The sequence below is a fragment of the Saccostrea cucullata genome, unplaced genomic scaffold, assembly GCF_032062105.1.
Source record: "Saccostrea cucullata isolate Sc308-1 unplaced genomic scaffold, CSIRO_AGI_Scuc_v1 ctg73, whole genome shotgun sequence".
NCBI lineage: Eukaryota > Metazoa > Mollusca > Bivalvia > Ostreida > Ostreidae > Saccostrea > Saccostrea cuccullata.
The window spans coordinates 135,280-161,773 of record NW_026930974.1 but is presented as its reverse complement, the minus strand read 5'-3'; the positions used below and the strand labels follow the sequence as shown (position 1 = coordinate 161,773).

General features: G+C 35.2%; 2 protein-coding genes across 8 annotated transcripts in view; one reads left to right on the top strand and one right to left on the bottom strand.

Moving 5' to 3' along the window:
• Positions 1–26,494, top strand: part of LOC134230819 (EH domain-binding protein 1-like) — a 57,007-nt gene that overhangs the window by 12,941 nt on the left and 17,572 nt on the right. For 2 of the 7 annotated variants that reach the window (XR_009984424.1, XM_062712672.1), the window contains exons 5-22: positions 4,581–4,762; positions 5,093–5,322; positions 5,827–6,223; positions 6,484–6,556; positions 7,609–7,772; positions 7,964–8,012; positions 8,304–8,457; positions 9,095–9,665; positions 10,342–10,387; positions 10,516–10,650; positions 10,819–10,948; positions 11,340–11,408; positions 15,258–15,364; positions 16,938–17,025; positions 17,112–17,176; positions 17,268–17,388; positions 17,752–17,851; positions 26,214–26,287. Coding sequence is in view for 6 of the 7 variants with exons in the window: in XM_062712672.1 (XP_062568656.1) it covers positions 4,581–4,762; positions 5,093–5,322; positions 5,827–6,223; positions 6,484–6,556; positions 7,609–7,772; positions 7,964–8,012; positions 8,304–8,457; positions 9,095–9,665; positions 10,342–10,387; positions 10,516–10,650; positions 10,819–10,948; positions 11,340–11,408; positions 15,258–15,364; positions 16,938–17,025; positions 17,112–17,176; positions 17,268–17,388; positions 17,752–17,851; positions 26,214–26,287 (2,755 nt within the window). In the remaining variant the exon portion in view is untranslated. The remainder of the gene's footprint in view (positions 1–4,580; positions 4,763–5,092; positions 5,323–5,826; positions 6,224–6,483; positions 6,557–7,608; positions 7,773–7,963; positions 8,013–8,303; positions 8,458–9,094; positions 9,666–10,341; positions 10,388–10,515; positions 10,651–10,818; positions 10,949–11,339; positions 11,409–15,257; positions 15,365–16,937; positions 17,026–17,111; positions 17,177–17,267; positions 17,389–17,751; positions 17,852–26,213; positions 26,288–26,494) is intronic. The other 5 variants (XM_062712677.1, XM_062712675.1, XM_062712674.1 and 2 more) reach the window with 5 other exon arrangements.
• LOC134230804 (uncharacterized) lies at positions 458–4,063 on the bottom strand. Its single transcript, XM_062712655.1, has 2 exons — positions 4,030–4,063; positions 458–2,284 (listed from the first exon to the last, which is right to left on the bottom strand). The coding sequence occupies exon 2, from the start codon at positions 2,270–2,272 to the stop codon at positions 578–580; it is 1,695 nt and encodes a 564-aa protein (XP_062568639.1). The 5' UTR covers positions 2,273–2,284; positions 4,030–4,063; the 3' UTR covers positions 458–577.

Below are 26,494 nucleotides of genomic sequence, written 5' to 3'. Positions count from 1 at the left end.
ACAGGTAAGTCTACCTGTACCCCTTAGAGGGCCCCTTAATTGAGTGTGATAATTACTTGTTGTTTTTTCCGAGTAGCCATTCGGGGGACCAACCCGTGTAGAATGGTGGCAAATATGCATTAAAATCAGAGAGGGCTACTTACACAAATAATGAACACTGAAACCTAATTTTATTTGTTTTATGGAAGTCGTTCACTTTGTTCGCGAACTTTTTGATCACCCCTCGTATTTGTTTTTTTATTGAAATATTACTAATATTTTCCAAGTCTATTTCATTTTCCAGTTCTTTGGAGAAAAAATTCTAAGAAATATCCACTTTTCTAAACTTGTGACATGATATTAATTAAGTCTCCTCCAGAGAAAAGCTTTGTTTGTATCATCTGTCCTTCAGAACAATATATTGTAAATCTCTTGAATTTCAATTATTTCCTGTGTACGTTATCATTTTTTAAATGATTAAAGATACACATTGATAACGAAACTGAAATATTTATTATTGTAAGATTCTTTGGTTCAGCATACTGATACATACATATGTCTTTATTTAATTATATAGAGCACAATTCAGTAATGCATTTCATTGCAGATATTTGATTTTCTTCACTTGACTGTTTCCCAACTGAGTAACAAACAGATTGTCATTTGTATCTGTACACAGTCCCCAGGGATCACTCAGTCCACATTCTATGTAACGGAGGAACTGTCCATCCTGGTCTATGATATGGACACAGTCATTATTATAATCAACTATAAGGATGTGACTCTGACTGTCTGTGGTGATTCCTCGTGGGTCAAATGGTTTATTCCTTGGAGCAGGAGTATGTCCAGTGTACCTGAATCTCAGTTTCCCGGCCTGATTGACCACCACTATTGCTTTAGTTCTCTCATCAGACACACAGATATCCTGGTTCCTGTTCTCTGTAAAGAATCTGCTAAAATAAGTAGCAGATAAATAGAGAGGTTTACCTTTATCATCAAACTGAATGGTTTGTTTTTCTGTGAAGCCAGAGTAACGGACAAGTTTTGTTTGTTTGTTATCATCACTTTCCATGATAACCAGGAGGTCACCAGAGGAGGTACTACAGACACCTCTAGGTCTCCAGTTCTGTAGTCTGATCACCTCCTCTATCTTCTCATTCTTCACAATGTTCACAGTTCTATCATGATAATCAGTATAAACCAGATCTCCACCTTTTGTCACTGCTATGCTAGATGGGTTTTTCCCTGACTTGGTTGTGATTGACTTGAGTAGTGATCCCTGATTGATGCTGTAGAGTTTCACTGTGCTGTCATTTCTACTTGTCCAGATTTCTTCATCACTCAGACAGGCCATATTGTAAAGTGTATCATACCCAGTGTCTATGGTGGTGACAGTCTCTGGTTCATCAAGCAGCTGTTTGACTGGAGGAGAGGATCCAGCTTCTGGTGATTTCTGTGTTGTCTTCATGCTGTAGCCATGTTTATCAGATGTTAAAGAACTTGAGGATAATGCTCCAAACATTTTACCAAGTTCATCTCCATGTATCTTTCCTGGAATAAATTTAGGTAAAGATGGTATAATTTTGTTTGGAAGATTTCTGTATGTGTGTACTTTTAATGTTACACTAAACAGTTTTGACAAGTCATTGGTGTCTTTAGCAATTTCCATCGAATCAATTTCATTCTTGATATCAGAAATGTTCTTGTTTATTTCATCCAAATGTTTCTGTAGAGTTTGTAACTGTGTGTTTTTCATCTCATCAACTTCAGCTTTAAGTTTCTTGACAAGTTTGTCAATTTCTCTGTGCAAGTCCTCTCCATGTTTCGTTATGGCTGTTGATAGATCCCCATATTCCTTTTCTAACTTACTCATTCTGTTTTGTACATCAGAGGCAATGTCTTGATAGATGGGATAAATTGTCTCATTTAATTCAGATTGTTCTTTCATGAATTTATTCTTTCTTTCATCCACAACTTTTAAGATTTCTGATACCTTATGACCTAGATGTTGATCAGATGCAATGCACTTATGGCAGACAGGAATGTCACATTGATTACAGTACATTTTACATTGTTCTTGATCATGGAATTTACAACCAGGGTAGAGGGGAGTGGATTTCCTGGCCTTAAACTTAACAACTTTGTGATCCTTGGATTCATCTGTTGAGATGTGTTCTCCCACACAGGCCTTACACAGGTTGACAAGACACGTATCACAGTGCATCTGTACCACAGCAGTCTCACACAGGTCACATCGTATCACATCCTGGGCACTGCTATGGGGGTCCATCATTAGATTTTGTGACTGAAACATAAAAAATTTAACTTTAATGATTATAATAATATACATTTATTGACTGAGTTTGAGGGCAGCATTTGTTTTGTCAGACCTAAGAACCAGACTGTTTGCCTGCCCCCCTGGGGCCTGGGGGATGGGGCAAAAACCATTAAAATTAGTGCAATCTTTAAAAATCTTCTTTTTTACTCCTGGACATCAAGCAGTCAAACTGCTGGTATGATTGTAATTAGCATTGAGTCCTCTACCAAAATTGTGAAATTCATGGCCTCAGGGTCAGGGGTTCTGGTGTTAGGGTGGGGCTCTATTGATTATATAGTGAAAATGCATTAATTCTTTGAAAATCTTCTTCTCTGCTCCTGGGTATGCTTCTCTGCTCCTGGGTATTAAATAAACTAATTAAGTTCATAGTTATGATCAGCAAGAGTGCCTCTACCAAAATTGTGAAATTCATGGCCCCAGGGTCAGGGGTTCTGATGTTAAGGCGGGGCTCTATTGAATGTATAGTGAAAATGCATTATTTCTTTGAAAATCTTCTTCTCTGTTCCTGAGTATTAAATAAACTAATTAAGTACATAGTTATGATAAGCGAGAGTGTCTCTACAAAAAGTGTAAATTTTATGGCCCCTGGGTCAGGAATTCTGGTGTTATATGTACTCTGATCACCTGAGGTGGGCTCTATTGATTATGTAGTGAAAATGCATTAAATCTTTGAAAATCTGCTTCTAGGTATTAAATAAACTAACTAAGTTCATAGTTATGATGAGCAAGAGTGCTTCTGTCAAAATTGTGAATTTTATGACCCCAGGGTCAGGGGTTCTGGTGTTAAGGCGGGGCTCTATTGATTATATAGTGAAAATGCATTTATTCTTTGAAAAGCTTCTTCTCTGCTTCTGGGTATTAAATAAACTAATTAAGGACATAGTTATGATGAGCATGCTATGCTTCTACCAAAATTGTGAATTTTATGACCCCAGGGTCAGGGGTTATGGTGTTAGGGTGTGGTTCTATAATGATTATATAGTGAAAATACATAACATCTATAAAAATCTTTTTCTCTACTCCTGGGTAATAAGCAGATGAACTATTTATATGGTTATGATGTGCAAGGGCTTTTCTTCCAGAATTGTGAATTTCAAGGCCCCTGGGTCAGGGATACCAAAGGGGGGGGGAGGCTCTACTTATATACTAAAAATGAATTGTTTGAAATCTGCTCCTTGGTATTAATCAAACATTTTTGATAAGCAAGTGTGCATTTCAAAAATTGTGCAATGTGTAGACCTAGGGTCAGGGGTTCATTTGTGGCAGGGGCACTCACGATTATTGTTGAATATTACTGATTAGTTGACATGCATTTTTGTTCCCTTACCAAACTAAACATTTGCTAAGTGTATAGTTATGATTAGCAATGGTGCCTCTTTCAAAATTGTGAATGCCATAGCATCTAGCTAAAAACATGAACCAAATTCAATCATTTGAAAGTTGTTGCATGATGCTCAGGTGACCTATAATGCCCATGGGCCTCTTGTTTCCTATAGATTTGTATAGGAACAAATTCTAAAGTATAACAAACATTTCTGTTTAGGCCATTGGCAAATATATCAACATGTAAATAAACAAATCATCATATTACATTTACAAGGTTCATTGAATTTTTTGGGAATGAAATCTTATTCCCATAGTTTAAGCCTGTACTACTGAATTTTCAATGACTCTCAACTGTTATGCATAGAAATACTACTAGAGTTTCCTACCTGACTCGAGTAATGGCGGCCGTCCTTGATCGATCTCCAAGTGCAGTCTATATATACACACTGATCACGTGACATACCTGTGTTATCTACCTGTCAGGTGTTTATACTTCCTGGTTAGAGGGGGATTTAAATATGTACATGTTTACGTACCTTCAACAACTGCCTGAAATGCAGAAATTATTTAGATCACTTCATGTTATGAATATATATACTAATTGAAATTTTTTTGAGTAAACAATTTTGTATTTTCCTTTAACAACCAAAGGAATTTGAAGTGCAGTACAGTAAGATTTCTAAAAAAAAAATGTCAGACAGGATAGAATTTGAAACCAAAAAAGTTATTTTTTGCCGGCATATTTATCATGAAGCGCTAATGCGCTTCATGAAATATGCCAGCATGAAGTGTGGTAGTTTATGTCCTCATAAAACTTCAAAAATGAAATTCATTTCTTAATTATTAGTTTGATGTGGGACTTTGCCTTACTTAAAGACAAACATTTGTTAAGGTGAGCTCTGTAATCTCTGATTACCTATGTATTTTTATTTAACAGCAATCCCGTGCCGGGAGGAGGAAGATTCTGGCCACTGGACCAATCAACATGAAGGAGTTTGCCTCCTCCGTCCCGACCCAGCACACGATGAAACTGACCCTGAAACCTACGACAAAGAAGATTGTCAGCGCTACATTACAGTTTACACTGTCCTGTCTGTTCCTGAGAGAAGGAAAGGCCACGTAAGTCATACACCCAACCCCACCCCCTCATCAGGTCATGTAACTCATTCATGGAACCCCCCATTCCCTCTGCTTAAGGAAGTTCTACGGTACCTCTGTATAGACCTTATCATATTTTACTGTGTAATTTTGTTTTTAAAAAAGTGACTGCTATCCCCGTGATATAAATAAGAAAATATGATAGCAAAATTTAGGAACTTGTTACATATTCATTGAACTTGTAAACCTTTTTTGTTTGTTTATAAATATAAGCAGCTTAGTGTGTTCCAGTAGACACTTATAAACATTTTCCTCCTTCCCCTATATAACCCTATATGATTCTTCACACAGGGATGAGGACATGCAGTCGGTGGCCAGTCTGATGAGTATCGGGAGGACTGACATCGCCGTCATGGACGATCTGGAGGAAGAAGAGGAGGAGGGAACCAGTAAAGAGTTCTCCACTGGAATCTCAGAGCTCGCCTCGGATATATCCAAGCTCAGCAGTAACCAAGACGATGGTAATCCGTTTAGAAATCCCTTTGAAGATGACCTTGAGCTGGAATGTGATGACTTCTGTGGTATCGTGTGCCTGGCTTTATTTCTCTTTATTTCTATCTACATTATTTTGATTTGCAAATTTGATTTGCATTGTAACTTCTGTCATTTTTTTTTTTTTTTGATGCTATGAATTGTGATTTTTTTTTGTCTCCTTGATTTTAAAATGCATGTTAAATTAAAAAAAAACCTTGCAGCTCATGAATACTTTGAAGTAAACATTATTTTGAGTGAATGTTTTTCCTTTGTTTTTGAATGATCCTTAAGAATGTTAGAATGTGACAAACTCTTTTACTTTTATATCATAATAATGCTTAGATTTTTTTGTCTCAAATTGATAGATGAATTTTGGCATGAATATTTCTTTTCCTCTTATTCTATATTTTTGTCCTCTTGTGCAAACAAATCAGTTATTTATTGTTTTCAAAGCATTATAAAATCTGAAGTCTTCATCTTATTAATTTTTCCTAATTTTTATTCTTAATTCTTCAAGCTGTCTGACTCTTGCAACTTTCTCTGCTTTTCAGTGCCTCTGATAGAAAAGAAGCCTGCTTCTCTGAATCCTTTCGATGAGAGCGATGAAGAAGAAGAAGACGATGATGCCACTAACCCTTTTAACGAGAAAAACTCCACTAATGACTCTACCACTCCTCTAACCACTAGTCAGTCGTATAACCCCTTTGAAACTGCCGGCTCTGTAGAACCTGAAAAGAAAACTAATACTCTCCCCGTCAAAAAGAGGCGGGCCCCTCCCCCTCCCTCAGTGAGGGCTAAAAGTGAAATATCTAACACAAAGCGACCTTTATACACAGGCACGCCCCCCTCCTCTCCAGAGGAACAGAGGAAGGAAAGGGCAATAACTCCTCCCCCCGAGTCGCTGGATACCTCGGCCAACTCCTCCCTCAATGCTAGTCCCGCTAAACAGTAAGAAATTACACAGTTATCAGTCTATGTATGTGTAGTTTCCATAAAGATAGGTTTTTCAATAAATTGTACAGCAATTTTCAGTGAATTAGTTGGTCTCTTGTAACCTATCTTGATGAAAAATGAACCACATACTTGTATATTTAATAGATTTATTTAATATTGCTAATGCATTTCAGAGACATTTTGCAATATAGATTTGTTTTCAAGCATATCATTCAGATTGAGAGATTAATGATTATTTTCTGATTTTTCACTAGATTGTCCCCACAGCATAATGGTAGTGATGTTGAAAGTGAGAGGAAGGTACTGGAACCACTGAATACTAACCAGGTAACACAGAATACAAGGCAGCAGGGTCTGTTGGGAGGGGGATGGGGAGGGGGTAGGGGGGTGAAATTAAATTGGATCTATGAATGCCTTTCAAAGTCATTTTGCATGGTGATTACCAGCAAGGAAGTGATAAAACTGTAATAGATAAGAAGAAAATGTGTGGCTGGAATGGGAATTGAACCTGGTACCTCATCATCACTAGTCAGGTGCTCTACCCATGGAGTTACACAGGCCAATATCCAGGGCCCAAACCATTACATTCCTTCCTCCTTTAAATTGTCTTCATCAGGCAGGACTTTCACCAGCAGGTCTAGTGTGGTCAATATTACCAGATTATGTAACTAAATTAGAAAAATATTTGGCTGGACTGTTAATCAAAACTAATACATTTAAACTTAGTTATCTCGAACCATGATGGGTCTGAGAAAAAACTTCAAGATATTTGAGGATTCAATACTTCAAGAATTATTATATATACTGTAAACCAATTTTTATTTGTGGCGACTTAATTTCACGATTTACCGTGGATAAACTAGTTCGCGACGATTAATTTTCACGACCAAGCCTATTTTAGATCTGTTGTTTAGAGGCATATAGACTTTTAGGACCGGTTCGCGGCGAGAAATAATCGCGATGACGGAGCTCTCGTGAACCTCGCGAAAATTTCTCGCACGCGAATAAAAGTTGGTTTACAGTAATTGGGACTTCCACATCACTTTGACATATCCATGGTATACATGTAGAAGATAACGGAGTTTGAGATGCTGAAGTTCAAGTGTACTTTTGTATCACTAGTCAAATTCTCTGCCAAGTTAGATACTATATCAACTGAGCATTTCAGGCATTATATCCTTGTCCTAAATCATAATTATACCTTGCTAAAAGTGAAAGAGATATTTATCCATTTCTGTTTTTTTCTATTTTGAAAAAAAAAGCCTTTATCACTAAGTAGAGACATTGAGAAGTAGGATTAGCATTCTATTAATATTTTGTAATTCAGATTAAAGCAATATATGATGGAATGCTTGTAAAGAAACCATTTAATGTTTTAGATGGAGTCACCCTCACGGAATACAGATTCAAGTAAAAGCCTTCTGGAGTGGTGCAAAGAGGTCACCCAAGGTTATAAAGGGGTCAAGGTCACAAACTTGACCACGTCCTGGAGAAATGGAATGGCTTTTTGTGCCATTATTCATCATTTTAAGCCAGATTTGTTGTAAGTTTGATTATTCCTTTTAAAAAAAGCTAATTCATATAGCAAAATAAATGTGATGTGTAAGATACATGTAATTCTACTTATCAGATTGAGATTTTTTTCAAATCTCAATGCTATGATTATTATTAATTAGTTAAAAAAGAAAGTACCATCACTCTTTTCATATGACATGAATATTGTTCTTTTATCAGAGACTTTAAGTCATTGGCTCCACATGATATAAAAGGAAATAACAAAACTGTGAGTACCAGGCTACTTAATTCACTAATGGATTTTACATGCATTGAAAATTTTAAAGTGCGGTCTAATTAACAGAATTAGAAATTGTCAGTTAAAAATAAAATCTCATACTGTTCATTTAACGGCAAACTAATTCACAACTTTCAAAAAACATGACTTGGAAATACAATCTAGTTATTAATTGAAAATAGTGACCTTTAAAATACAATCAGTATGAACCAATGCATGAGTAACGTGTTATGAATCGGTGCCTGCGTGATGTGTATTATCGTTATGACGTGGTATTTTCAGGCCTTTGATGCCGCCGCCGCGTGTGGTATCCCCCGTCTGATAGAACCGTCTGACATGGTCCTATTGGCAGTGCCAGATAAATTGTCTGTGATGACGTACCTCCACCAGCTGAGGGCTTACTTCACAGGACAGACACTGGAGGTCCAACAGATAGGTACTACTAGGTGTTAAATCTGCCTCGGCTATCATGCTATCAGGGAGGTCGAGGGGATGGTCCTTCATTATTTTTCCAAAAATAGTCTATTGTGGTTAATTATACTGTAGAAGTTTTTTTTAAAGGTCAACCCTATACATACATTTATCAACTGAACGTTATGAATTAAAAAAGGAACTAAAAATATTCAAGTGTGAAATCCAGGTGCTTCTTGATAAGATGAAAAAAAAAAGATATTATTAATAATTGTCTGCAAATGTGAACTTTATACCGGTAGGTAATGTTGAAATAAAAAAGGCTTATGGATAACAGTTTTTAAAAAAAATGATTTGATATGAAAATCATTAGCTCATACTATACTTACAAGACTTTTAAAAAATGCATCTCAACAAAATTATGATGATCTTAAAACAATTAATTTTAATGTGTTCTAAAATTTGGAGGTGCTTATGAAGAGGGCCTAAATTTAGGAAGCTTTGAGGAAACTGACTTAAGACTAAGTTATTTTATAAGATGTTCTTAGGACACACCATAGTCCCAAAATAGCTTCTTGAACATGTCTGATGAATAACTTGTACTGAAAATATAGTTGCCAAATATTTTGCTGTATTACTAAATACTTGTAATTTTATTTTAGGTATAAACACAAGAGAGAGTATGTATACGATAGGAGATCTAGATGCCAATACTCAAAGTGAAATCACCAGGGAGATGTATGGAACGAGTCGAGTCAAAGACAAAAACAAGAAAAACACTAAAGATAATGGTCCTGCCAAGCAGGACAGCAAAGAAAATAGTCCCACTAATTCCCGCAGCAAAGAAAATACTCCGAGTGACTGCACAAGTGCCAGTGTCGAGTTACGCAAAAGCAGAAGTAAAGAATCCAGTCCCACAAAGACTCTAGACACTAACCAAAATGCCAAAGATAGTACTGTGATAGATAACTCTGTGAATTCCCCATGTGAGGAGGTGACCAGTCCTGTTGTGGAGGAGGAGGACGTGTGGCGCCCCCAGACAGGAAGTAAAGCCTCCACCCCCCTAAGTGACCTGGGGTCTCCGGTCCTCAGCAGTCAGGGGTCACTGGGTAGTCCTGTCTCCCCCCGGTCTGGTACCCCGGTGTCTGGCAGCAGTGGACAATCGTCACGGGCCTCCACCCCGTCCAGTCCTCCCTCTAGCACTGTGTCTCCTAAAAGGGAATCAGCTGGAGCGTAAGTACTGAGAAATATTCTTTCACAATAAATTTATTCAGTAAAACATGCTTAAAATGAACTCACTTTTATTAATTGATGCATATAGTTAAGTGATGTTTATATGTTTTTAAACATATTGTGAAGCTAATGGATTTAACGAGTTACACTTGTAATGAAGCAAAATCGCTTACCGCTGACACTTTGTCATAATCATGTTTTGCTATACTTCCTTCATTGTAGATTCTATTAGACTTCACTAAATATTACTATATTATAAATGTTGGTTAGATGTAAAAATAACATTATGTTGTCATCAGTACATCAAGTATATACTTCCTGTTAGTTGGTCCACAATGGACATGCCTATGCACACAAAACAGAGCTTTCAAATATTTGTTTTATTCATTTCTTAAAGCCTTCCATACCCATTATGTTACTGTAGACTCACTTTTTTCCACGGGGTCATAATTCCGCAGAATCTCAATTTCTGTTTAATCCGCGAGTAGAAAACTACGCGGATTTCTTAGATTGTCACTAAATGCCTTACTTTATATTAAGTTCGCTTCGACAAATTTCCGCGGAATATTTGTGACGGCGTACATAGCGTAAATTAATACCACGCGGAAAAAAGTACTTCTACAGTATTTCAGTATACACTGTGTGTCTAATAATCATAATTTTTGTATGATTTCAGTAAAAGAATAAATATTAGTGATTTAGACTCCATATTAAAGCCAAAGGTAATATGTTTATAAAATTCATGGAAAACATATTTTGTATTAGATTGAGATATACAGTAATTAATAATCAGATCTATTGGAAGAACATGTATATGAGTAAATCTTTATGACATGATTTGTAATTACAGGAAGACGACAGAAAGTCTCGACAAGAGGAGCTAAAGGAACGAGCCAAGTTCTTGTTGGAACAAGCCAGAAAAGAGGCTGGCATAGGAGAAACTCCAGGCTCTCCTGCTAAGGAGGTAGAAAAAGAGGTGTCTGAGGTATACATACAGGAAAAACTGAATCTGAAAGTAAAAATGTTTTTAAAAATGACTCTAATTGTAGGTCTGTGTGTATTTTATGATAGGAAGGTTGATTTTTAACAAAATTCATGTAATAGGTGTATGTATGGACATATAAAATTGTATCCTTCTTGATCTTTTTTAAAGGAAACTGATGACAAACAAAAGAGGTTAAAAGAGCGAGCCCGGCAGCTTATTGATGAAGCTCGAGCTGGAATAGGTCAACCAGAGGTCAACCTGCCCAAGAGGCCCAGCAAAGATCTAACAACAGAAGAAGGTATAAACATCAAATCTGTGTCAGTCTGCTCAAAGGTTTCCATTGATGTTTTAATGCATTGTAATAAAAATTGCTACTTTAGCTTTCTTGGCTGGCCAGTAAAATTCTTTTGCTTCATTAAATTGAATTTTAAATTCAATTTTTGTAACATTATCTTTCATCAGTGACATGATTTATCCCAATTCTGTTTGTCATACTTTTATTTAGAATCAAAAAGTACCCTGTTTTCATTCAAATATTGTTATGAGAGGCATGAAGACATCATGCGGAGTGCCTTAATCCAGTCTTGCATTATAATAATTATTTAATTCATTTTTTTTCTTCCCTCATTTTCGCATGACTGTCTTGCTTTCATTTTGATGTTTCGATATGTTTGATCTGTTTCATCCAGCAGCTTGTAAATCGACACTACGAATGCGACGGATAGTTCGCACCCCTGGTCTTTTTGTCATTAAGACTGGTATGTAATTCTGTGACTATAACGTCACAACTGCTTATTTGTGGTGTACTGCTTAGCTTTGAAATGTACATTGTACGTGGCATTTCTTTGTACTACTACAGTTGTACTAATTCTAATCTCAGCTTTTTTTTACTTGTGCCATGCATTTGCACCTCATTTGCATGAAATTTTAATTCTATGTGAACTAATTCATTTGTGTTTTTAGGTCCCCAGAATTTAAGATTCAAAGACATATTGTTTATGGTCTTTCCATCTCTCTGTTAATCTGTGTGTCAGCAAAAACTTTAATCTTAGGCATAACTAATTTGGGATTCAAACTTGCAACGTAAGTTCAACTCCTTACAAGTTTCACGACTCTAGGGCAGACGCTCTAGCCACTGCACCACATGGGCGACGGGATAACAAGATTTATTCCTCAAAGTAGTCTGTCACTATCATAGCACTACAATCTACTTTCACTTTTTGTAAGTTGTAAGTCTGAAGCAAACTGTAAAATATTCTTGTCACATGAGCCAGAGTTGTAGTTCCAGATGTAACTAATGTAGTTACAACCTGACAAACTATCTAGGGGTAATAATACTTGGGTTACTGTTTAAGCCCATGGGCCTTTGTCAAGCTGTGTGTAAGTTGTCAGGGAAAAAGTTAATAAAATGGAACATCGGTGACTGTTAAAACAATATGTAATGTATAGTATGGAGTTATTGTAAGGGGAGCACAACTGAGTATCCAAATACATGTACTTGATGGTGAGGCTCAGTTGTACCAATCATTTCTATTTTTTAATCATTCAAAATGTGCTACTTAATAAATAGTTCTTTTAAATTCAAGTTCATAAAGGTTGAGAGGCATTTTTAGCTCACCTCAACGAAGTTGGGGGGAGCTTATGTGATACCCTCGGCGTCGGTGTCGGTGTCGGCGTCGGCGTCCCAGGTTAAGGTTAAGTTTTTTGGAGCAGTTTTCTTTTTAATTACTTCTGTGTCCTATACTGATTAGACATGCATGGAAGATGGTTTTAGTGTGTTTTATTGTACCAGACAAAGTTTCAGATGCTGCAATTTCAGCAAAGGAATGACCAGGTTAATGTTTTTGGAGCAGGTTAACATTTTTGGTGCAGTTTTTGGTGTGGGTTTCATTTCCAAGTAACTATAAGCCCTATGTTGACCAAACTTGCATGGATGATACATCTAAGGATGCATACTACCGGGCTTGTTTCGGATGCTGAATCTGACCTACATTTTCCGGTTGAGTGAACAGGTTAAAGTTTTTGGTGCAGGTTTCATTTCCAAGTAACTGTAAGCCCTATGTTGACCAAACTTGCATGGATGATACATCTAAGGATGCATACTACCGGGCTTGCTTCGGATGCTGAATCTGACCTACATTTTCCGGTTGAGTGAACAGGTTAAAGTTTTTGGTGTAGGTTTCATTTGCAAGTAACTATAAGCCCTATGTTGACCAAACTTGCATGGATGATACATCTAAGGATGCATACTACCGGGCTTGCTTCGGATGCTGAATCTGACCTACATTTTCCGGTTGAGTGAACAGGTTAAAGTTTTTGGTGCAGGTTTCATTTCCAAGTAACTATAAGCCCTATGTTGACCAAACTTGCATGGATGATACATCTAAGGATGCATACTACCGGGCTTGCTTCGGATGCTGAATCTGACCTACATTTTCCGGTTGAGTGAACAGGTTAAAGTTTTTGGTGCAGGTTTCATTTCAAAGTAACTATAAGCCCTGTGTTGACCAAACTTGCATGGATGATACATCTAAGGATGCATACTACCGGGCTTGCTTCGGATGCTGAATCTGACCTACATTTTCCAGTTTAGCAAACAGGTTAATGTTTTTGGTGCAGGTTTCATTTGCAAGTAACTATAAGCCCTATGTTGACCAAACTTGCATGGATGATACATCTAAGGATGCACACTACCGGGCTTGCTTCGGATGCTGAATCTGACCTACATTTTCCAGTTGAGCGAACAGGTTAATGTTTTTGGTGCAGGTTTCATTTGCAAGTAACTGTAAGCCCTATGTTGACCAAACTTGCATGGATGATACATCTAAGGATGCACACTACCAGGCTTGCTTCGGATGCTGAATCTGACCTACATTTTCCGGTTGAGTGAATAGTTAAAAGTTTTTGGTGCAGGTTTCATTTCCAAGGAACTATGAGTTCTTTAATGACCAGTCTTGCATAGATGATACATCTAAGGATGCATACTTCCAGGCTTGCTTCGGATGCTGAATCTGACCTACTTTTTGTGAATGAGTGAAAATGTTAGTTTTGATGCATGTTTCATTTCCAATAAACTATGAGCCCTATAATGAGCAAACTTGCATGGATGATACATCTAAGGATGCACACTAATGGACTTTCTTCGGATGCTGAATTGGACTTACATTTTTCAGATAATAGACAAGGTAAAAGTTATGGTTGCAGGTCTATTACCAAAAACTATAAGGCTTATATAACATTGTATAAACCAAACTTGCACAAATGCTGCATCAAGAGATGAAAACTCTCAAATTTGCTTCAGATGCTGGATTTTCATTACATTTTCATGAAGAAGAAGTAGTTTAAATTTTTTATGTAGGTCTATTTCAAAGTATCAGATCAAAATTGCTTTTAAAAATATTTTCATTTTTGGAATGTATACTTTTTGTTGGTTAATTGTGTGACTTTGCCTTACTTAAAGACAACATTCGTTGAGGTGAGCTCTGTAATCTCTGATTACCTGTGTTTTTAATCAGCTGTTGACATTTTAGTGATGAAGCTTAGACTTGATCCTCTGAGATTTTTCATCAAAATCAAGCAGTGTGAAAGGGCCATAAAATTAAACTGTCATGGGAAGAATTATTTTAATGACACCTTTACTATCATTCAAGTTAAGTCCCTCATTATTCAACTAAGCTTTCAGAGTGCAGTTGTCATCCCTAGTTATTATTTGTTGATATTCTTATATCTCCTAAAGCACAGGATGTACGGTATCTTCATAAACATTTGGTTGGAGGTTAATGAATTCGTCGGAAACCCACAGTAAGAGAACCAAGATCGACTGTGGGTTTCCGAAGATGGGTTAATGAATACTTTTTAGGTTCATATAAATATTTTAAAATATTTAATACATGCAATATACTGAGTAATACTAACAAGTTGTGGTGGTGTTTTAAATATTAATATATTATTTTAAAATGAATATTTTAAGTAAAACAATTAGATTTATGATCAGAATATATTAAATATTTCAAGTGCATTATTGTTAAAGATTAGTGCCTAACTCAAACCAATGGCTTTCTTTGTTACCAGATTAAAATGTGGATAAGGAATCATTGTATAAATGCACACACAAGTACAAGCTACTTTTTTAGTTGAAATGCTTTTAGTACTTACATGAAACTCAAAATCAAGGAAATTACAAATTTAAATGTTAAATTATCAATAAGAAAAAGAGTTTACATGAAAATATAGAATATTACCTCAATGTTGTCAATTAATGAACAAATCGGCAAATTACTGTCAACAACATTTTATTTGCAAGTGAGAAATAAATGCAAATATCATGACCTTCATTTTAAAAATATTTTTCATTGCAAACCAATTATTAACTTAGGTATTTATTTAGGTAAAATGTTTTCTTGGTCATGAAAATAAGTAATCGCAGACAGATTCAAAACCAAGGAATCCTACATAAAAGGAGTTGCAAGTAATATTTGGTATATAGTAATTTTATGAATTCCTACCCAGTATATAGCTGTAGAGAAATAAGACAAATTCCGAATTTCATTGATTGCAGATTTATTAAGGCTATCAATTTATGTTACATTTTTTCCTTATTTTTATAGAATCTCTATCCCTAAGTAATGGAGAAACAAAGAAGCCAGAGATAAAACTGAAGAGATTTAGTCTCAAACAACCCGACCTGACTTCCTCATTGTCATCTTCTACCAAGGTAAGAAATCTACACTCAAGTCAACCCCATTGTCGCAAACCACGGCCAAAATGTACGCTCCTCTCCCATCTGGCCGTGGTTGAACGAGGAGAGAATTCTTCGTAGCTCATTAAAATATTGACCAATGCGAGTAAAGCATAGTCGGATGATGAACTTTATCACGACCTTTCAATATCCAATCGCAGTATAGAAAATATTTCTTGTATACTGTTGACGTCAGTTGTTGATTTCGATTGCGATGGAAACAAAACTTGCCACTGACTGAATATGACGTCACAATAGAAAGGTGTAAATATTCAAGATTACGACACTTTTTGTGCTCAAGCAGCCACGGGTAGGAGAGAGCTATATATGCAGACTCCGGACCGTGGCTTGAGACGATGAGTCAACCCAAGTTATCTCAAACTGTTCACCAAAGAAGGAAATCTACACTCAAGGCAACCTAAGTTAATTTACACTCAAGTCATCCCAAGTTATCTCAGACAGTGTCCACCAACTTTATCATATGAAAAGTTCCATTGTGTTCCAAATAAACTCATAAATATTCATAACACAGCTATGTTGATGCATCATAATAAGGAGGCGGGACCTAATTCATACCGGAAATGTTATGCCACTTGTATTGTGACGTCAACATGGTAAACTGATGTGCATTGAGAACTAAACAGATCACGTAACTTAGGAAACTCAGCTAACTGTATTGTTAACTTTAATTTTACCATAGTAGCTCAGACAATTAATGAACAAAATTATTAAATGATAAACATGATAAAAGAATTTCTTTAATGATTGTTATAAAGTCTGTTGTGTTGTTATGATTTTTTATTTATTCCTGTTACAAAGTTGGATACTTTCCCAAGGCTCAAACGGTCCACCAAAGTAAGAAAGGTATAAACAAAGTAAACCTATCTCAAACTTGACAGTATTAAAAGTTACAAATCTGTTTTGAAATATATCTCAGCTAAGCATCGATCATCCTAAGTTACAAATCTATAGTCAAACATATCTCAAACTTGGCATCCACCAAAGTTACAAATTTATAGTCAAACATTTCAAACTTGGCATCTACCTAAGTTACAAATGTGTAGTCAAACATATCTCAAACTCTGCATCATTCAAAGTTATAATTCTGTTGACAAATGTTCCTCAACTTCTGCATTATCCAAAGTTAAAATTTATAGTTAAATCGATCTCAAACTCTGCATCATTGAAAGTTACAATTCTATGTTGAAACTTACGGTATATCAAGGTTAGTAATCTACAGTCAAACCAATTTATCCTAAACACAGTACATGTATTTATCAAAGTCAGGAATTTATAGTCAAACCTAGATACATTTGTATCTCTTACTCACTCTCAAACATGTATTTATCAAAGTCAGGAATTTATAGTCAAACCTAGATACATTTGTATCTCTTACTCACTCTCAAATTGTGAAATATACAATTAGACTTGTATGCACAAAGGATAGAAATATAGTGGAACCCTCTTTTGTAAAATCATTATCTTTCATATTTAGTGTTTAGTGATTGAGAAAACACATATTACTGAGAACTTTGTAATGTTTTTACAGAGTGAGGAGGCAGTAGAAAACAGGGTGGTCCAGAGTCCCTCGTCTGAGTTTTCCCTGACAGGGAGCAGTGACGGGTCGAGAGAAGAGGGTGAGTAGCATTCAGTCACTAACCCCCGGGGGATGGAAGGGGGGGGGGATGGGATCAGTAGTCATCAGATTATAATTTATTTGCAGGTGATTTCAGCTCTACACCAGATTCGTTGGAATTTGAAGACCATATGGAGAAGAAAAAGGATGAGGTAAATATAGTGAAAAAAATAATGTAAAATTATTAAATGTTACCTTTTAACTTAGAAATTCTTCAAATTTATTTTTTTTGTTATGTTGCAGCATCTGCAGGACACCAATCAGTATGTTCACAATGAAATGGATGCTTTGGAGAGAGAGCAGACACAGATAGACAAACAGGCGGGGGAGCTGGAGGCCAAACTGAGGAGGGTCATGGGAAAATGTAAGACCACTGAGATTCCTTAATATGCCTTAGGAATTAAGTAGTGTGATATTTTGGAAAAGCACCTCTCTGGAAGTAAAGTTACTCGCTGTAATTTTAAGGTGCTGAAATATGTGCAAAATCTCTTGATTAACCATCCTGTCACGAATGAATGTTTTTGAAAATTGACATTAAAAAAGAGCCATTTCCCAATAATAATAAATAATGCTAAAACTAAAAGATCTATACTTCTACTCAAAATGAATAATTTTTTTTTTTGATTTATTGCGACACTATTAAAAAGAGCATTTGTCAGACATTAAAACTGTTGTTGAAACATGTATGAACAACTTTCTTTTCTAAAAATATACAAAAAAATTGCAGCAAAGTACAAGCGAATGGAGGAAAAACTAATGCAGGAATGGTTTTTGTTGGTCAACAAAAGAAATGCCTTGATCAGACGGCAGATGCAGCTGAATATCTTGTAAGTCAATATCAGTTTCTTTTTTTTTCCATCAGAATACAGAGTTATCTCTCTTGGCCTTTACAAGCTGAGATGGAAGACCGTGAAGCGACAAATAAGAGTTATCCTTCTTGATATTGCAATGTGTCATAAGAAACCTAATTCCTCGGCCAATTTTTCCCCCTTCTCAAGAAATGAAAAAACTTGGCATGCCCATTAAAAATTTTTTATTAACCCACATTTTCATTATTTTGTGTACAAAGACTTAAAAATGGTTGTTGACAGAGGCGAATAAGTGGTCTCTTACAAACTTGACCTAATGTGATCTGAGGCTATTATGGAGTAAGTGAAATTAGCCTTCATTCAAACTATGAAATACTAATGGCTCATTGCATCTAAAGGGCATTTTAAGGACCCACCAAAGTAAAAAAAATAATTATTGATACCCAGGAAAATGTTTTAAGATGAATCTACTTGAACAGGATATATTTATTTCTGCCCAATCAAGTATGGAAGATGTTTTTGTTTCTATATAACGCTGAGCAATGAGAAGCTTTAAGCCTCGACTTTAAGAACCGCATCCTTGCCTCGGGTGATGGACGGTGATCCTCGGAGTATAGCTGCTGTGCATCAGGGGGATTTATTATTCTGTGATGGATGTTTATTCCCTTTTGTAAATCAGACCCTATAAAGTCCCCAAGACAGCCCGCCTAATGATTCCCCGCTTAATCCCTGTAACTTGTGAGCCTTCTTAAAGACAGTGACAAAATGTTGACATTGTGAACGGAATTATTTATCGTGGCTGCTGACAGCTTCTTGATAAGGTTGGGGAGTGTTTGGTCATGATGCGCATTATAGACCCAGACTAGTACATGATTGTGTTATAATGCGTGCATTTTGAAACAAAAAATAACCGTCCTTGCGGTGTAAGTGTTCACAGTTAAAAATTCAAAACAAAAACCAAAAAAAAAAAAAAAGAGAAAAAATTGTCAAATATTTAAGCTTACACTATTTTTTATTTCTTTTCTCACCATTTATTTTTTTTCTTCTAATGCAAGCTCAGTTGTGTTTAAGAGAGCTTATCAAAGGTTAAAAAAAATTGAAGTGATAGACATTGAGGATTTTTTTTACGTATCAAAACAATTAATAGGATTATAAACCTATTGAGTGGGTGGGAAATGTTAATTCTGAAATTATCTGTTTTGTCATAATTCTCAAATTAAAAGTATGTTAAACAAATAAATTTTAAAAAATGTGTGTCGGTATATTTATACATCTACATCTACAATAATCAATTAGCAAGATTTACCATTGTGGGAGGATCAAGTCATTCTATAATTGTCATCTTCATTAGATTTCATAGATTTAAGTGAAACTCATAAAAAAAAATTTTCTTTTTTTTAAAATCTTAATTCCCTTTAAAAAAAAACAAGGTAAGAAAAGTTCTAAGGTTACAATATATTGAGAACGACTGACGTACATGTACGATATCGTTACATAGGCTCGCCATGCTCACACCTTATTTCCATACCTCCACACACCTTATTGACATGCGATAATTCATTAGAATATGTTCCTATTCCCTTCTTCCACTTGAGAACTCTCAACCTAAGACAATTTCATACTCCAGAAATTTAATTGCTGCGAAGGGCTTTAACTGTATGCAGCATCGGTATAACCCGGGCCCTGGTTTGCCACTCATTTCCCCATTTGTAACATCTGTGGCAAGAAAAATGAGGGGTTCGGAGTTTTCCATTCAGTGGCCTTTTATGGCAGCTATTTAATGATGTACATGTTGTGGTGAAAAGTTTTAATGTATCGCCCTCCTCTTTACTGTTCTAATTTGTGACAAAGTTTTTGACCGGGGTGATAAATTTTGATTTATATGGGTTTCTTGCAGGGAGTTTTTTTCTTCTGCTAGGTGAAAGTTATGTTAGACTAGTGATCAATTTGTTTAAAATTTTCTGGTTTACAAGTAGTGCATACAGAGTTCAATATGCGTTTTATTAAGGGACCCATTCTATAGGCACCCAAAATAGTGATGTTTTTCAAACCGCTGTCTGTCTGTGTGTCTGTTTGATATGATTTGTTTGGAGCATATTTCTATATTATACTCATACATCACGCACTGAGAGCATTGCATAGTGGTAAAGATTATTTATTAAAGAAGTTTTCTCTTTGGGTGGGGGGGGGTCTCACTTTTAGAAAATGTTTAGATATTCTGAGCATTATGATATATTAATTTGAAGGCATGCATGCAAAGAATTTCAAAAAGTCTGATTTATAGAATTAACTAGGTTGAATAACACTGCTAAATAATGTAGATCAGAACACTTAATTGCTTGTGACAGTAAGTGATGTTTGCATTAGGTATTAATTATAGGAGATGCAATGAACGTTAATCTTATTGGCACCACATTTCTAATTAGCCCATTCTGGTTGTTTAAAAACTACAAAAGGTCAGAAATCAGGTTTTTAGGTCAGTTGTTTTTCATTATCCATTGCATCTATTCTTAACATCTTTTCATCCCCCAAAAAAGATCCTGGGGGTATATTGTTTTTGTCCTGTCTGTCTTTTTGTCTGTCTGTCTGTTGTCAGTTTTAACCTAGCCCATAACTATTGAGTGGATGGGGCTATGGCTTTCATATTTCACAGGTGTATTCCTTGTGACAAGACCTTTCTTTGGGTACCACCAAATTTGACCCCCTGTCCTTGACCTTTGAGTTGGATTGTCTTACTTTTACAAAAAATACCACACTTTAACATTGGCCATTAACTTTTGAACAATTAAAGCTAGGGCTTTCATACTTCACAAATGTGTCATTGTGATGATACCCTTCAGATGGTATATATTTTTTTACTTTGACCTAAAAGTTTGACCAACTTTATAAAACCTATAACAACAGTTAGAACTAGGTCTTTCATATTTCAAGTGTTTTACTTGAAGAACAGGGCTAAAATTTGGAAAATAACTTTTTTTTAGCTCACCTGAGCTGAAGGCTCAAGTGAGCTTTTCTGATCACATTTTGTCCGGCGTCCGTCTGTCCGTCTGTGTGTCCGTCTGTCTGTCTGTCTGTCTGTAAACTTTTCACATTTTCGACTTCTTCTCAAGAACCACTGGGCCAATTTCAACCAAACTTGCCACAAAGCATCCTTGGGTGAAGGGGATTCAAGTTTGTTCAAATGAAGGGCCACGCCCTCATTCAAGGGGAGATAATTGGGAATTAATGAAAATTTGGTGGCATGTTTTAAAAATCTTCTTCTCAAGAACCACTGTGCCAGGAAAAATAAAACTTATGGGGTAACATCCTCAGGTAGTGTAGATTCAAGTTTGTTCAAATCATGACCCCCGGGGGTAGGGCGGGGCCAAAATGGCCGACCAAAGTTTTACATAGAAATATATTGGAAAATTCTTTAAAAATCTTCTTCTCAAGAATGACAGAGCCATAATTCATCAAATTTATATGGAAGCATCCTCAGGTAGTGAAGATTCAAGTTTGTTCAAATCATGACCCCCGGGGGTAGGGCGGGGCCAAAATGGCCGACCAAAGTTTTACATAGAAATTAATGGGAAAATTCTTTAAAAATCTTCTTCTCAAGAATGACAAAGCCATTATTCATCATATTTATATGGAAGCATCTTCAGGTAGTGTAGATTCAAATTTGTTCAAATCATGACCCCAGGGGGTAGGGCGGGGCCAAAATGGCCGACCAAAGTTTTACATAGAAATATATGGGAAAATTCTTTGAAGAATAGCAAATCCATGATTGATCATGGATTACTTTTGGATTTTAACTTTTCAGTAATAAACCAATTTCTCTTTTTCTAAGCTACAGTACTCAGGTGAGCGATGTGGCCCATGGGCCTCTTGTTTAATTGGAAAAGGCTCATGAAAAATTTTTGGCATGTCACTTCATGAGATGTCAATTTTATCTCAAGATGTAACTATGTATGGTATCTTCAGAGTTTTTTAAAATGTGTCATATTATACCGTACAGGCCAAAGAATATAGGTATCAAGAAATTTTCCACGTATTAATCAAAATTAATAATATTTTAACTAGTAATTCAATAGTCCTGTCCCCCTGAAGGAGACGGTGAGTTTCAAAAAATTTCAAGATTAAACCACACACACTTGAAATATAAAATGTGATTACACAAATGTCCAAACAGAGGGAGTCAAGGTATCATAGGACCTCATGAGTTACGTCATTTCTATTGGGACTGTTTTTGTTTTGTTTGGAAACCCTGTCCCTCCCCTTCACAATGGCAGGGGGTCAGTGTTAACTAATTAGGCTGGTCAGTTCCACGGACAAACACATTCTATTGTCAATGTCAACACGGAGTTTCTCTTATAGTTGTTAAAATATTGACATTGCAATGTTTGTACAAGATCCAAATTATGCTAACAACTTAATGTTTTCCTGTGTGCTACACTGCCAATTTTTAAACCCTCCTTTTCTTTAGCCCTTTTGAGGATTGAATTCAATTTCTATAATTATAATTCATTCGCATGGAATTTCATATCTCGAGGATGTTTGTAAAATGATGGTGGCTTTAAGAAGAAATGTTTTGAAAAAAAAATGCTTTTTAATAAAAGCCTGTGTTTGACCACTACAGAGCACCCCTGGGGTCGGTTAAGAATACATTGCTCCCCAATGTTGACTTTGCCTAAAATGTGTCTTAAATTTTGAATTCATATTAGGTTCGTCTTTTCATGGCTAGAAAGGGCCTGTTTTTGTTTTGTTGCATAACGGGTTTCCGTTACATTTGTTCTCTTAAGGGTAACTGGCTCCTGGTCTATTGCAAAATATTCTTATGAGTTTTAATTGTTCTTATAATGTAAAAGAAAGTCTCTTACATAAATATATATGCAGAAAGAATTTTTTTTCAGGTTTTTTCCCCTAAAGTCAGAAATTAGCAACCATAATTTGATTTAAAGCTTGAAAATTATCTTTCAAAATTGGATGGAAAAAATAACGTTAAACTTTGTTAGGATTATTGGTTATTACAAGAAAAATAAAAATTATCAGCTTTAATTTTTTATTATGCCCTTAATACCCCCCCCCCCAACCATGTCAATGCTCGTGATGTTTACATGTAATAAATATTTGTGTTATCATTTATTTAATAAGTACTTTTTTATATAGATATTAATAACCATCTTCATTAAATTTCAGTAAAAAATTTTCTGTATAAACATAAATTTAAATTCAATTGACTGAAACCGTACGTACAAATGTGTATGGATACTTTATTTATATATAAAGCTGTGAAATAAACTAAATGTACACATATAAATCTCCTAATACCTATAAGATAGGTATATAAGCCATATTGACCTTAGATTTAAGGGAACTTAAGGGTAGAACGGAATGTGTATTGTAATCTACTTGCACATGGTATATCTTGTAAACTAAACAAACACATTTAAGATTATCTTCTTAAACAGCCCTTACTAATAGCTATAAAGGAGTAGGAATCAGGATTGGAGATCAAATGCAATATTTAGTAGTTGGAAAAGTTTAAATGTAAGTCATACTGCATCCGCTAAAGTTCCGCTAATCTTAGCCATGGGTCCTTATTAAACCCTGTAACAACAGGATTTTTTTCGGGGTGATCCCCAACTTTGTGTTTTGCCACTGAGACATCAAATGTTTGGAGGGGTTGTCGAAACAGACTATTATTGGTAAGGGATTAGGCCAAAGAGGATTTTCCACTATAATCCGTCTTAATACCATAACAGGTCAATTTGAGTTTCAACATGTTCAAAATAGTACTTACTACCGTCTCTATCTTAATTGGACCAAATTGGCGGCACTTTTTTTTAGAAGTGTTGGTATCGTTGAATAGTCATAACGGAAAAATTTCCCCGTCAAAAAAAAATTTTGTTTTTTAGCCATTATAGTTCATTACTCATCAAAAATATATTTGAATTATTCCAATAATTAAAGATTAATGATATAACTTCCATGGCAGGATATTTATGAAGTTTTAGTATTTTAGATGTTTGGACGTGTCAGTGCTTAGAGGAACAAAGGACTTCAGATTTGTCTATAATTATTGTAGGACGTAGCTTTATGTTTATTTAGGGTCAGCGTATTTAATTTATTTTTGCAATATTAATACTTCCCCTCCCACCACAAAAAAAAAGCAAGGATTAAAGTTGGATAAATTCAATTCCTGTGTAAATTGTATTATATTTAATAAAACAAATACAGGTATTTATAATGTAAAAAAACAAATATATGTGCTTTAATAATCGAACTCATGGATAAGGTTTTACGATTTTAGCAGTAGGATAAACAATCGTCCTAATTCCTTTAACTTAAGACCAGGAAGCGTAATCATTTTAGTAAAGAAAATACTCCACAAGGCTTATAAATCGGTGTAATAATTTGTGCACATTTCTGATTATCGTCTGAGATCTCGTTATATAATAAACCCCGTTATATACACACGGACTTTACGCATACCACAGCATATCAATATTTTACTTATAATTATTGCCCTCGTAAATCGGACGATAATGCCTTAAAACAGTATTAAAACTAAGAGCCATTTAAAAGAAGGGATTGACTTGTGAATATTTTTGTTTGTCTTTTGCATATATAATATACACCTGGGTTTGAGTTCTAATCTGTAAAAAATCCATTAGTTAATACAAAACAGGTAGAGGTGGAATGTGCTTAACAGGGATTCTTAGACTGGTGGTCTAACAAAGCTTGGCCAAGTGCCGAAGAACTGCAGAAATAGTTGAAAGTCCTCAAAGACTTAGTCCTTGTAACATTTAATGCCTGATGAATGCGTAAAAGGTGGTAATATTAAATTTATTAGGTCGGGATGATGAGAAATCATCGTCAATTTTCACCCCATGTTTTTCCTACAGACTTATTATATTTACGTGTACCAAATAATTTTAGTCTTCTGTTCGAATACAAATTCAGATATTTTTTTTTTAAGGGTTAATAGATACATGTATATAACATACTGTATACGCATTACATTTGGCTGTGTATTCTTTTTAGCGCCTTAAAAAAATGGCGGAAAGAAACTTCTGCTAAATCAAGTACACCGCTAAATGACTTGCATATATATATGCATGAAAAAGAAAATTGCAAGAAATGCGCTAAATCAAATCTACGCTAACTTGTTGAAAAATCAATTTCCTATCAAATACCGTACACGCCAAATAAAATACATTTACAGTAATTAGAAATTTCTTTAGAGAGAGAGTGAGAGAGAGAGAACATTACAATGTAAATGGTAGGTCATTCCTTTAGTGCATGGTGTTTCCAACATAAAATGTGATGAAGCAAAGATGATTAATTGCAATCTTAAGATAATAAAACTATAAATATACATTTAAAATTTTGTCAAAAGTTTTGACCTGCAAACAAGGAAAGATTTGATGGTGGCAATGAAAGTGTAAAAGGAATCGTTCCCACTGAGACAGCTTGCTGTCAGGGTGTGTGAAACTTACAACTGCCACGAAAGAGCTCTGCATGAATCGGTTTTAATTCTTCATTTATCATTATTCCCGTTAATAATTTATTTATGGCTAAGAGAATGTTCCCATGATCTTTCCACAATAATTCTCAAGGAATATGGTTTCTTGCCATGAATATGTATTATGAAGGAGAAAAAATTGAGAAAGTGTGGACAAGCTAACTAGTAGTTAACTATTACAGTAACTGGTGATAATAAGCATTGGAAGAAAAATCCAAGCCATTAAGAATGGCTTCTTATGACGTTATGACTGTAATCCTTTGCGACTTGGAGTTATCTCCCTTTTTTTGCTGACTAGTCCATCTTAAGTTCCACTGATCTGAGCATTTTTCATATTTAAGCAAGAGAATAATTTATCACACAACTTGTTAAGAAAGAAAAAAAATCCAGTGTTTAAGAACCTAAGCTATAAAGGGATTTCAGGTTGACTTGAACATATAGGGAGGCATCAATATATTCAATCCTTATGATCCTATTGCAAATCTACTTAGCTTTCTTTTTATCTGCTAAATTCTTCTTACATTGGGGGGCTGGAGTTATTTGAATGCTTGCAGTAGGATATCATAAAATTCTGAGATGTGCTGAAGAAACGTCAGATGGAATAATAAGATTTTCCGTGAATTAAGGTTGTAATCAGGATAAAGATCCCAAGTTCTCAAGAGAAAACTTCTAAGTCTTATAAGTATATTGTGAAAATATTATCATCTTTAACACTAAACCCATTACTCTAATTCCTGTTAAGAAATCAGCTTTCCTGCAAACTTCACTAACTATATAAATGAAGAAGTAAATTTAGTTCAAGTTTCATTTTAGAATCTAATCAAAAGGGATATTTTATAGGTGGTGAAATATTTATATACATTTTTTTTCCAGAGAAAAGGAAGATGATTTGGAGAAGCGATTTGAATTGTTGAATAGGGAATTACGAGCAATGATGTCCATTGAAGGTAAGATTTTTTTGTTGCTAAAGCAACTGATGTGTGAAATAAAAAAAGGGGAAATTTCAAAATTACCAAAGCTGAACATATAATGTTTTTCCCCCTTTCAAATGTTGGTACAAATTTAAAATTCTTGATGAAGAAGTAATATATCAAAAGATTTTTTCAACCAATTTAGAAATGAACTGGAATTTGAATATATATGCTGAACAATTT